A 13,795-nucleotide genomic window follows, 5' to 3' on the forward strand; every position below is an offset into this window, starting at 1 on the left:
GCCAGCTGATTGCACAGGATCTTTCTGGGAGTCAGGCTGTTGAAGGCACAAATGTGACACTTGCTCTGGATTGCTTTCAAAGTCACTTTGGGAAGCTGCAGAGGCGTGCAGGATTCATCCAGGGTGAGGAGTTCTAGCGGGAGGGTGTGTGCAGGCTGGTGGAGGGGACTACTCACTCCTTTTGGCAGGACACCATGCCAAGGAAACTTTAAAGTACCACTCAGCATGTTCTGTCCTTCCCCCAGCCCACAAAGGTGTGAATCTCTCAGCATTCCCGTGGAAGCCTTGTAGGCATTCATTCTGAATGTCTCCCTTGGAGCAGGAGGAGCTGTGATGGCACCTGGCACTTGCCAAACTGGAAGTCACCCCTCGGCCTGCCCACGAGTGATGGCAACGCCGGCCAACTGCACAGGCTGAGCTGAAACTGCAGTGTTTGTTTTACAAATAGCTCTCAATTCTTCCAGACCTTCTTGCCTCCCTTTGTAGAGCCTGGTTGAGCATGTGCTGTTCTTCCTGGTCAGTGATCTCCTCCTGGCACTGAGGAAAGGTCAAGTGTCCGTGCCAATTCTTTTGGCTCTGTCAGCAGCCCTCAGACCCTCTGGCGATGAAGGGCTCTCTGTGATTTGCAGTGTCTGGCACGGATGGGCAATATCTCCCTGCAGGAGCATTCCTCCTTTCCAAAGACACTCCACAGTGTAACTTGGAGTAATGAAGCATTTCCCTCAAGGACTCTTCCAGGGGGTAACTCCATGCTCAGTTGTACTGTTGCTGTCAGAGGGATGGGGCTCCAATGCTACAGATGTGCTGGTGACAAGGGGTAAAGTCAACTTTCAAATAAATTATCCACAGTTTTCAAAATTGATCATCCTCAAACCTCCTTTCCTGCCTTTGACTTGTTCCATTGTTGCCTAACACAGAGACAAATTGAGGCACTTTGCTCCTTCCCCACCCCAGAGATGAGGCCACAAACACAGAAACGTCAGCTGGGATGGGATGGAGCCATTTGTGGGGCGGGGAGGTGGAAACATCGGCTTTTAATGGAAGTCTCAGACTCCAGCAGTGCTCACTATTAGCCAAGAGCTGTAATCCATAGTGACAGGCCAGCTGGAGCACGAGGACTCTTCCAGGCAGATCTGCATTCAGAGGTGCACTCCTGGCAGCTGCGTGGAGGAATTCAGATTTCCAGGCATGTCCTGCTCAGAGGAAAAGCAGACAGAAAAGCCCCTCTTCCACTATAAGTAAATCTCCAAAAGTTGGGGATGCCTCTTTTTATTCCCACTGCACAAACACAGCTCTCCCAGGGAGAGGTGGTGAGGACTGATCCCTCTCTCCCAGGGTGCTGAGCCTTCCTTCAGAAGCAGCAGCCCCTAGAGTGTATTGGGACTTCCTTTATCCCTGCTGAAAGGGAGGAGAGGGAAGGAGAAAGGTCATGCATGGCCATGCTCTGCTCTCTCTCCATCCCCATCCCACACAGGAGTTTATTTAATAGAAAAGTATTTTAAGACAAAGTTATTTACTAACACTATATCCTATAAAATAAACAAATTAAATTCCAATTCATTTCCCTATTGAAAATTGTGGTGACAAGCAAATCCATTAATAAGCTATCATTGTTTATCTTTAACTCCCTAAAGTCTCTCAGGCCAATTCTGGGAAAACTTATCTAGTGTTCTCACTCTCTGACCAGGCTGTCACATCCACATGTGACAAACATTTTTTGAGTGATTATTTCTCTGTTGAGTTATCTTTTAACCCTTTTGGATGAAGTGCACCCAGAAGGTGGGGTCCTGCCTCTCTCCACGTTCAAAATGGGCTCTGTGTCCTCCTCTGTCTCTTACCCAGCCTGTGGCTGCTCAGGGGACCTTGGGGACAATTTCCTCCCTGCAATGAGGAATGGATGGAGTTGTGTTGTTGCAGGCTCAGCTCCTCGCCCTCCCTTTTGCCTCTTGCTTTGTCCTTCTTTTCAACCCACTTTTCCCACCGCCTGCACAGACGCAGCGGCAGAAATTCACAGACAGTGATTCCCCTCTGTGACGTGCAGGGGAGCAGAAATGTGGTTTCAAACAAGCAAAAAAAAAAAAAAATCAGGTAGGCTTCCAAGAAGGAGGTGGAATACATCTTTTAAAAGTATGTAAGTGGTTTGGAAGACAGAGGTCCCAGGAGGTCAATGGTATTCAGACTTTTAAATCCCTGATGCTCATGAAAACATTGCATACAAATTCCACTCTGGGAAAATCTGCATTTTCTTCTTCTTCTTCTTTTTTTTTTCTTTCCTTTAACAAGTAGAGGAATTGGTTTTCTGGTGTGCAGAAGGGAGAGGAGCTGTACTTTGCTGTCATTGAGCTGACAGAGCTGCTTGGAAAATGGACAATTTCCTTGGGAAATTCTTGCCTTTTGATATGTGGTGTTTTTTTATAAACTTCAGTGTGAAGGAGAACCATGATCCCACAAGGCTCTTATGACCTAAAAATTTAAAAGCAATAATAATTTAAGATCATTGATATCTTCTGTTCCTTAGTGCTGAAGCACTAAGATGCTGTGGGAAATATTTAGCATTGTGTGATAACACATAAAATAAACAGCTTTATGCAATGTATAATACATTCTAAACATATATCAATACAATACACAATAGGCAAAAATGTCAAAACAAATTAATTGAAACAACACAAAAATAATGTGTTTATTTCCTCAGAATTAAACATTTCAATATGACTGAAATGAGGAGAGAAAGTCAAACTGATTTGTTTTGACACTTTAAACATGAAAAAAGTTTGTCAAAATTGACGTTCCCATGCAACGTTTCGATTCTGAGGGAACCGCGTTTTCCTGCGAAAAACTGTTCTGTCAAAATTTTTTGACCAGCTCTACTTACAGTCTATCTAAACAGACAAGCATCACAGCCAAGACTCTCAAACGCTCCAGGTGGTCAGGAGATGGATTAAGCACAGAGCAGAACAGTCTCAGAGAAGGAAATAAATAAAGCTCACAGCTCGTGGTGGGCTCGAATGTGGCTAACGAAGGGCTGCAATGCTTGAGATGCTCAGACCTGAATGGTGTTGAACTTTAATCCCAGAAAGGACTGAATTCCTCCAGTTTTAAATTTTTTTAGCATATCTCTGTTCCTGAACTGGTGCACTGATGGGAGAGGGTGTTTGTGATGCCAGTGCAGATCCTCAAGATCCTCTGAGATTTTCTAGTTCTTGGCTTTGGTTGGAGTCAGGCTGGTACCAGCCTTCTGTGCTTGACAGATTAATACTGGTAAGGATGAGATGGCTTTATTTTCCACACATCCTTCTGTCCCAGTGGAAATCCCAGGCTTAGGGCTTGGGGACTAGGTGGAAATGCAGTGCTGCAGGTAGATTGGCTCTGGGATTCAGGGCTGCTGAGAACAGCTTTGGGTAGGAGTTCTCCCACCTTCATGATACACAGATTTTAAATCTTCTCATTATATAAATGCAGTTCCAGGTTAATGCCAGTTTCTAATTTAATACGCTGTTCCAAATTAAGAGTTAATATGGTATTTGATTATCTTTTTGCAATGAGATCCAACCCAAGGCTCATTGACTTCAATAGACTTTGCAGGAGAACCTGCAATGGCAGAGCCTGAGCTCCAGATTTCTGACTTCTGCTGCAGAAGCTGCCCATGAAATGCTGTTATTTGGGGGAAATACTCGTTCTAGCTCACATTTCTAGCCTGAATTGAAGTGCAGTGCATCTAACTTCTCTATGGGGTGGCTGGGCTGCAGAAGGGGCTGACCCTGGGTGTTTCCAGCCTCAGAGCAGTGCCCTGCATACCTAGACCAGTGATTTGTGTCACTCACCTCTAAGTCATCCCACAAGGAGCTGCAGGGATATGGAGCCCACATCAGGGACCAGCTGTGCTCACCCTGGCCCTACCTGCAGCTCTGTTCCCCCACAGAAGCCTGAGCCATGGCATCCTTGGGAGGTCTCACCCTGCTTCCAGAGTGCCCTGGCAGGGGTCTGAGACAGTGGCAGGAACCAGGGGGACTAAATGCACGGAGAGTTTTATGGCCACTGCAAATTCCTCATCCACTCAGCGGGATAAGGAAGGTGAAGCTCCCCAAGGCTGGAATTTGCAAGCGACAGCTCAGAGTCCCTTTTCTCTCCCCTCTTCAGCTGCCCCTGCTCCTCTTGGCTCCATCCAGCTGAGTGGTGGCAAAATGTGGTACCCAGAGGAAGCTCCAGTGGTGCCTTTCATCCTGGCAGGCAGGCTGGCATTATCCAAGCAGCAGGAGAAGGAATGGCCTGTGGATTTTAACCCCTTCTGCTCCTCCACTCTTAGAACACAATAACCCAGCCAAAGGCTAAGCTCCTTTTAGAGAGACAAGACAAATGGGAAGATAAACCATTTGCAAGGATTAGGTAACCTCAGCTTCTTTTGTTGAAAGAAGCAGTGGTAGTTTGCATTTCCCAAGCCCTGTGGAGCGGGATCACTCCATGTGGAGCTTAGGTGACAAAGTCTCTTCCCAGGAATGAACTTTGGGGCAGAAATATTGTACAGACTGTCAGGTGTGGGATATGAGTTGACTTTCTTGGTTTGAATGTTACATTATCGCTCTCCAGAGGAGTTTTGGCATCACTTTTTTTTTCCTTCAGCCTCTCAGCTTACAGGTCCCAGTTGTTGCAATGGAATATGTTAGAAAGGCAAGACTGGCACCAGGATGGAGCAGCTGTGAAAGCAAAAACCAGGATTTCTGAACTCTGGCACAGGTTTCATTAAACTGAGCATTCAGATTACTCTTTCCTGAATTTCCCATAAAAGATTGAAGGGAATAGTATGATTTTTATGATTTTTATACACTTTATTGTGTCTGGTCTGCAGGTGTTTCTTTTTACAAATTGCAAGAAAAGTATTAAATGAGTTTGGATATTTCCTCGTGCATAAATTACAAAATCTATTTCAGCTCAGTCAAAACACACAGCTTAAGAAAACACTTGATTTTGAATGTATGTTATTCAACATGTAATGAAAAACAAAACACAATCTTGAACCGATCCCTTCCAAACGGAACACTCAACACATTCTGTTCCAAAGAAAAGCTGACTTTACCAAAACGACTTTTTTTTCCCCCTTAAATCAACAAATTTCTATGAAGTGTTTTGCCTCGGATGAATTGGCATTTTCCTGACATGAAATGAGCAATCCAAAATAATTCTAAGCAGCTCTGTGGCAAGTCCCAGCTAATTCTGGAACAGTAGCATAAAGGTGCGTGGGAAGGGTACTGCAAGGAGACCTAGCACTGAGCTGAGACGGAAGAGATTTGGGTTGAATTCCTGAAGCAGTTATAAAATGATCTGGGACAAGCCATTAATCTACCCTTTGTCTCAATTCTCCTCCTGCTGAATGGAAAAAAAGCAGTGTCTCCCCATCTCCTAAAGTTACTGCAAGGATAAAAATCTATTAACACTTGTAAGATTACTGGACTTTGAGATGAGGTGTATAAATACTGAGCAAGACAGAAGATAGAGCTGCATTTTTGTGTAACTTGGAAAGAAATTATGGGGAAGTGGACTAACTAGGACAATACTTTAATGATAGTAGGAATAATTTCAAGTTCAGGGCAGTGCTTAATAGAAATCACTGCTCAACACCCGCCATATTTATTTTTTTTTTTTAATAAGCAGCTCAGAAAAGTGCAATTTATCATTATTATTATTACCATCTATATTCATTCTATCTCTGCCACTTCACAAATGAGAGGAGTTCCTCACAAACATCTCCAAAAGCGAGCTCATTATCCAGTCTCCCTATTTTTAACTCTCATTTGTGACAATAGCTATCAAACTCTTGCCAACAGTTGGGCTGCTGGTGTGCTGACACCGCTGCTCCGCAGCCCGCTGAGCGGGATTAGCTCACTGTTCCCTTGCGTTCCCCCATCTGGCCCCGGCCATCTGCTGTCCTTGCTCTCCTAAATAGATTCTGAGCTTTTTGGGGCATGGACCGCCTTGCTGGTTGCTGTCTGTGCAGCACCCACTGTTCCAGTCTTGCATTCAGCAGGATTGGCTTCAGAGACGCAGAATTGTGGAATGTCTTGAGTGGGAAGGGACTCTCAAGGACCAAAGTCCAGTCCCTGCCCAGACCCCCCAACAACCCCACCCTGGGCATCCCTGGCAGCGCTGGCCAAACGCTCCTGGAGCTCTGGCAGCCTCGGGGCCGTGCCCATTCCCTGGGGAGCCTGGGGAGTGCCAGCACCCTCTGGGGGAAGAACCTTTCCTGCTCTCCAGCCTGAGCTGCCCTGGCTCAGCTCCAGCCATTCCCTCCAATCCCTTCACTGGTCACAGAGAGAAGAGATCCATGCCTCCCCTTCCACCTCCCCTTGTGAGGAACCTGAATGCCACAGCTTCTCCTGAGTCCCCTCTTCTCCAGTCTGGAGAAACCTCAGCAGCTCCTCCTATGGCTTCTCCTCTAGACCCTTCACCATCTTCATAACCCTGTGACACTTCACCACAAACCTGTCCCATGTACGCGTGCGCACGGGCAGAAGTTCATTTTAATTATTTTCCCAACCTATGGAGCACTGTGAGAAGGATCTCCTTTCCACACAGAGCCCTGACCCAAGTGCCTGTGGAGCCTGGAATTCAGAGCAGTGACTTTGGCACCTTGGCCAGTAGATTTATAATCAGGACTTTTGGGGTTTGACTCCCTCTGTCCAGCACCACCTGATTTTGTGACTTGGTGGAGTCACCTACTACTCTTGCTTGGTTTGAAGCCGCCTCTTATCCTCCTCAGCATCACACCAGGAGTTTATAATTAGCTGAAGTGTGGGACAAACAACCTGAGAGCAAGTACAGAGCTGTTACCATTACAATTCTTGCCTCCTTACAGGCAGGGAGTAATTGGAGTTTTTGCACAAAAACTGCTCCCTTTAGGCTGCTGGTTGGACTGCATTAATAAAAGGGGGTTTGTGGGATGGTTTTGGTTTGTGGAATATTCTGAGTAGTTGTAAGCAAAGTTTTGATAAAGTGAAAAGAAGAAAAAAAATCTTTTCTCCTACTAGTCGTTTCGGGTCAAAAGTGATATTTTTATCACTCTTCCATCTTTAGGGGGTGGAAAGACAAACCAAAAGGAGAAAAAGCTCCAGTAGTTTCAAACAGAGACTTGGAAACCCCTTGGAGCTCTCACAACCCAAACATTGACATCTCCCAATCATTATTTTTTTCAGCATGAGCAATTTGGCAAAAGTGAAGTGAATTTGTGGACTCTGTTGATATTTTTGGATAGGTATTTCTCATCCTCTCTCTTTGCCTTTCCTCACCCAAAATATTTCAGCTGATGAATATCCCACAGGTCTAACCACTCATGCATATTTAAAACTGGAGTGGTTAAAGAATAATGCAAATTTAGACAGTGATCAGAGCAGAATTACTGAGATTTGGGGATGGATTAGCCAATCACTCCCTGAAACAGTGAAATCCCACTTCCCTAAAAAACCAGCTTTACAACCATTTGGGATTTTATGGTGTTGTATGCCACAGTCACCCAGAGAGTCAGAGCCACTGCTGAGTTGCAGCTCCAGCCCTGACTCAGTCAGATATCAGTGTCTGCAGTCTGAGCTATAAAGACATCTAGGTCAGAAGTGCCCAAATTCTGTTTTCCCAGAGCTCAGGTTTATCCACAGCAGTTCATATGACTTAAACCCTGACAGATTGTCTTCCCTTTCCATCCACATTGCCTGACTTCCTCTGGCCCTGACACAGGAAAGGTGTCCCCAGCTTGCTTGGGTTGCTGGGCAGGGTTTCCAAAGGACAAGCAAGGCTGCTCCTGGCTGTTGTCTTTCCAATATTTTCATGGGCCATCTCTCAGTTAGGGGCAGGACAGAAATGTTACTGCTCCACAAGTTAAATCCTAAAGGTGTGGGGCAGCAATTAGCTGTCCAGGAATCTGAGTGCACAAACTCAAAGCAGGCACAGCTGAATAAAAGGTAGAGTAGCAGCACATCCTGTACTTAAAATTAAGGGTACACTTAATCTGTTTTCTGAAATGAGGTCAGACATTTGTCACTTTCCAGGGTTGAGCTCTAAACTAACATAAGCTGTTTCATCTCTCCCCTGACACTTCAGTCTCTTACTAATTTATCAGCATCCTAAAGCCATGTGTGAAGTTGCTGAAGAGCAGAACTGTTTCAGATACAAATAGCAATTGTTAGCCTCTTCCCTCTGGTAAATGGCAGCAGGCAGAAACCTCTCTCAACCTGCCAAGAACCAAATGTGGGACACAAGGAAGAATTATTGGTGCATGAAGCTTAAAGAGATAGGGGACTTATTCCTGTACTGCAAATAATGTGTTCAGTAGTTTCTCTTTCCTGAGTCTGCATTTCTGATGGAAATAGTTCACAACAACGAGCATGGGAAAACAGAAGGGATGTGTGTGAGATCAATTTGGATCTAATAGAAGAGATAAATGAAAGGTACAGGGCTTAGGGGAAAGGTAGAAAATCCCAGGAGGCAGAGGAGTGTTCACAGCAAGCGCTGGAGAGTCAGAGCACCTGCATCCTGTCTGCCTGTTTATAGCAGGGATCTGGGGCTGCACAGCCTCCCTTGGATGAAACAGACCTTGCAGTATAATTTTGTGCAAAATCTATCACTCTGAGCTCTCCCACTGTATAAAAATTACCTTTTAAGTGGCTAAGTAGACATCCAGCTCTATTCTTTTCTTCTTATTTCAAGAAACAATGGGAGTAACAGCACTTGCCTGCCTTACTAGAGTGCTGAGAGCTTTAATTAATGTCTCTAATTCAATTTGAACTCCTTGGATAAAAGGCACTGCCTTGTGACAGCGAAGGTATTGCTGAAAATAGAATATAATTAACACATAGATATCAATCACAAAGAAATTAAGTGTACATTCAAATACAACTTGCACTTTACAGAAAATACTTGCCTATTTTTCCTCCAAGAATCCTGAAGACTCATAAGATAAGGGACATTTAATGTTCCAGGCTGAATTGGTATTAGAAAAAGGGCATCTTAAGCCATCTAACAAACTCCAAGGGGCTTTAAGAGGGATCTCCATGTGCACTGGGGGATGTGCTTCCATGCTGGATGGTGCTGGAAAATGACTGTACCATGACTCAGAGTCAGCAACATCCAACATTTTCTTCTCCCACTGCTTGTTTGCTGTGAACTGGAGCCATGTCCTGGCTCACCCACGGATCATGTTTATTAACAGGTGTGATGATTGTGTGATCGTGTTTGTTGACATGAGCCAGAAGGACCCAGCTCACCCACTGCTCTGCTGTGCTTCTCTGCCTTGTGGAAATGGGCTTTGGAGCTGGGTTTTGTTAACTGCAAAGCTGGCTGGAATGGTTGTCATTCCCTGCAGGACAGAAGCACCTTGGGAGCCACATGGGCAGCAGGTTTGAGTTTCAGGAGGTGCTACAGCCCAATTCTGGCCTCTCCAACAAATTCATGGTCTAAATGGTCACACAAATCCCATTGTGACTCCATGCTGATAATTGGAAAGTGAGGCCAAGATCCCACATGTAAGGGCACTGCCCAAGGTCATAGGGGGAGTTTTGGGGCAGAGTTGAGCAAAACACGGGATTCTTGGATCAAAACCCAGTGTCTGGCTCCCCCAGGCCTACTCTTTAGTCCACAGATTGCTTCTGTACCAGATTTAGCTGTTAGCTAGCCTTGGCTCTCCCACCCAAGGGCTCTAGACTTGGAGGCATCCCCTTCCCTGCCTCTTCCCTGGTTCCTTTTACCAAATCCACAGGACATATTTCACATCAGTGGAGCCCCATAAAGATACCTGAAAAATTAATTTCTGATTCAAGCTTGTTAGGAGGTAGATTGAATGCACCTCATAATGTTGTCTTAGACACAAGATAGTCCCACTTTAGTAGGCTTTGTAGCTTCCATGGGGACCAGCCCTGTGGAGTGGATTAATCTTTAATGTGAAACAACATCTCTACAGCAGCTACAGGCGGGAAAAAGATACTACTAAAAAATTAAAGTTGATGGTGTGATAGTAGTCTGGACCCAGTTGTGCTCCACCATCCTCCATTGCCTGGGGCACCATTCCCTGCTCTCAGAACTGATCCAGGCAGCTTCCAGGCTGGAGATGTGATCATTTCTTCAGTGGTCCCGAGGCATCTTCTCCCCATATCTTACCTCCTGGATAAGAGCATCACAGCCCCAGTCATCCTGACTCCAACTGTGCCCCAAAGGAGAGGAAGGGAGGATGAAGAGCTGTGTGTGGGGAATGAGGGACTATCTCCTCTCTTTCACAAGCTGATGTTTCCCCAGTGTATGATATTCACATGTAGGAAGGACACACTGGGATTTCTCTGAGGCCCATTTTGTTTGGCTCTTCTCATGTTTCAGTTATCACTTGCCCTGTGCTGGAAACTGGAGGGGGGCTGTTCCCCACTTGGGTACACAAGAGCTCCCTTCCTCTCTCTGCAATAGAAATCCAATAGACAGTGAAATATTTAAGGGAAAACTGATCCAGGCTGGCAGATGAGGGGAATAGCTATGGGTGAGTTTAATGAACAGACAGCCAAGGAAGCTGGGACAACATGTACAGAGCAGCTGATTGTTGTCTGCACACCCAGCTCATGGAAAATACACTGAGTTTGCAGCTGATGGGACCAGAGCAACCAGGCAGGGAAGGAGCCTGGGTGGAGAAGCAGTAGAAATGCACTTCTGAACTGGAATTTGGAGGTGCTGAAGGTGGGATGTAGCTGGGAGCATTCCCCAGAAATCACCTTGGGCTCATGAGTGAGTGGAAGCTGGGATGTTCTGTGGCCCACATTCCACTGGGAATGTGTTCTGTTGCCCTCTGTGTGGGGCTAGAAACTCCCAAATTCTACTTTACCTTATAAAACTGTTTTGTAAGGTAAAGTAGAACCATTCTGTGTGTGATGTGAGGGACAAAGCACTGAGAACTGCCCTGTTTAGGGGTGAAATAAGAGTCAGTGGTGAAGGCTGATGTTAAAAACATGCCTCCAGAGAAGGAACAAACTTCTCAGTCGAGAGCTGCAGGTGCCACCGGATTTAATAACAGTAATATTCCATCTGCAATTAGAAAGAAGTTTATATGGGACCAACAGAAAAATCAAACATTGGCTGACTTTTCCATACTTGATTTTTTTTCCCAATTTCTTCCTGTACTGCAACAGCTGAGTGTCATCTTTATGACTTACACAGCTCGGTTCTGTGGAGTGCTGCTGAGCTTACTGCAGCTCCTCGAGCACATGCTGTGCCCACGTGTAGGCTCCCACTCTCTGGCACACACAGAGGGCTCCTGAGCTGCCCAGCACATCCAGGGCTCCAACCCACCTGCACAGCAGCTCACACACTCATTGCCATGGGATGCAGCCCTGCCATGCTCCAGGGAAAGCTCCTGGAGCAGAGGGATGGCCATGCTGACCACCAACACCTCTGCTCTGTGCTCTGCTGCTCACACCAGCCCAGGCTCACACACAGTGCTGTGAGTGCAGGCACCTCTAGCACACCTCTCCTGCACTCTTAGCAAAATCTTTTCTTTCTGGGAGTTACAAACTTTTAGAGTGCTTGTAGAGGACTCAGGCTCAAAACCAGAAAGTTTTCTGGAGATGTACAAAGAAGCCTGACATGAAATCTCACTGTGGCAAAGCTCTGAGTCGCCTCATTTCTCCTGCTTTAAAAGTATCTGCAGTCTCTGTGCCCTGTGTTTTGCACAAACAGGTGGGTATCACCTGTCCTGAGCACAGCTTGTGCTCCCAGAGTCAGGGAGCAGCCTCAAAATCCCTGCCAGCCCACAGTGTTGGCTCACCCTCCACAAAACCCAGAAGGCAGGAGCCAGTTGTGAGCATGGAGATGACTTTTTCCAAGCAGCTCCCAGGGACGAGGAGCACAACCCAACAGGCTGAGCTGCTGCAGCAGCCACGTTGTGCTGTGGAAGCAGGAGGGGACCATCCTGGGTGCGGGGTGACAGCTAAGCAGGCTCCTCACCTGTCACCTGGGGCACGGTGCCAGCAGTGCCACGGTGCCAGCAGTGCCACGGTGCCAGCAGTGCCACGGTGCCAGCAGCCTGGCTGGGAGGCGGATGAGCTAAGGGCTGAGACGCTGGGAATGGGAGTCAGGAGAGCAGGGCTCTCTTCCAGCTGTACCCATGGCTTGCTGTGTAACCTTTGGCAGGGCACCTTACCCCCTGATTGCCTTCCCACTCATCATATGTCTTGTCACATGCCTGGGAGAGGAGCTGCCTTGGCACAGGGCTGTCCCCAGCCTTGCTTTGCTGCTCTCCCACCATGGCAGGGAGTGTGCCCTGCTGCAGGTGGTGGGATGGATCTCCCTGGCTGAATGTGCATGTTCAGCCTGTCACCCTTCAGAGCCTTGACCTTGGGAAGAGCCTCGAGGTCCCTCCATAACTGAGACAGCAACAGACCCCATCCCCTGCCCCACACAGACCTCCCCAGCACCCCAGCAGGAAAGCAGGGTGAGGACATTTTTATCTGTCAGAGTTTGGCAGGATTTCATAGTTGTGTGTGTGTGTGTGTGTGTGTGTGTGTGTGTGTGTGTGTCTGCGTGTCCGTGTGTGCTCGTCGCCAAACCTGGGTAATTATTTTGTTTTATTTCTTTTTTTGGCAGCACTTGAAAGTAAGAGCTGGGTCTTTATAGATTGCTCAGGTTGCACAGAGTATGGATTACAGATCATCAGAGAGACATGAAAGCAGAAGACACGTTTCTCTGGCACAGCATTAAAGGGACAATAAAGGGGTAATTGTAGCCTAGGGTGCAGCCACCTCCTGTGCCTGGCCTTCACTCGCCTTTGCAGCACTGTGGAGAACTTCACGAGGGAAATGATGGACAAGCTGGGGTGAGAATGTCTCAGGTCAGGACCTGGTTATTTCAAAGGTGGTATATGCTCAGGAGGTTAAAGGCACCACTTAAATACATGAATAAAACACTGCCAAATACTCTAAGGTGTAACACAGGCAAACTGAAGTCTTTTAAAACTTGCTTTTACACATCTGTTTTAATCCTGAGAGAAGGTTGTCAAAGGATCAGAGCATTTTTAATCTCTCTCTTTCTCTCCCTCCTCCCTCTCCTCCCCTCCATTTCTCTTTCTCTCTTTCCTTCCTCTTATCCCCTCTCTCTTCCAACAGGACTCCACAGAATGGAGCAAGAATGAGAGGAAAAAGGCAGACAGAAAAGCATGAACTGGAGGCTTGTTGAGTTCCTCTACCTCCTGTTTATATGGGACCATATACTCATACAGCCCTCCCACCAGGACCCAGCTGCTACCAACCAACATGTCTCCAAGGAGTTTGATTGGCTTATTTCAGACAGGGGGCCTTTCCACCACTCACGGAGCTACTTATCCTTTGTGGAAAGACATCGTCAAGGATTTACAACCAGATATAAAATATACAGGTATGTCGGCTTCCTGCGGCTGGGATGAGTGTTTGGGTGCTGGGAGCTCTGCCAGCTCCCCTGGGCTGCAGCCTGGGAGTCAATGGAGATGCACCACTGTCCCTGTTCCACCTGGGAATGCTGCTTTGGCTCCCCCTGGCCCCCAGCTGGCAATGCAAATTGCTTCAAAGGCCGGTGGAGTGCTCTGATAGTGAGATGAAGGCACTGCAGTGTCGTGGCAATGTGCACAGCACAGAGTGAGATGAAAAGGAGCTGAGGGGGTGGGTGTTCTTCATTCGTGGTGACAGACAGTTCACAGGCAGGTTCCCAAGCAGCTTTTTCAAATCAATGGAGCTCTGGACAGCCCAAGCCTCTGTACCAAACTCGTACATGTGAACTGCCAGTAGCTGCAGGTTCACATAAAGATGTC

General features: G+C 46.9%; 1 protein-coding gene across 1 annotated transcript in view; it reads left to right on the forward strand.

Annotated features, from left to right (window-relative positions):
- BRINP1 (BMP/retinoic acid inducible neural specific 1) overlaps positions 1 to 13,795 on the forward strand; it is an 88,968-nt gene that overhangs the window by 15,585 nt on the left and 59,588 nt on the right. The window contains exon 2 of the mRNA XM_053962380.1: positions 13,119 to 13,386. Coding sequence (XP_053818355.1) covers positions 13,169 to 13,386 — 218 coding nt within the window. The 5' untranslated portion in view covers positions 13,119 to 13,168. The remainder of the gene's footprint in view (positions 1 to 13,118; positions 13,387 to 13,795) is intronic.

This window comes from Vidua chalybeata, chromosome 21 (assembly GCF_026979565.1).
Source record: "Vidua chalybeata isolate OUT-0048 chromosome 21, bVidCha1 merged haplotype, whole genome shotgun sequence".
NCBI lineage: Eukaryota > Metazoa > Chordata > Aves > Passeriformes > Viduidae > Vidua > Vidua chalybeata.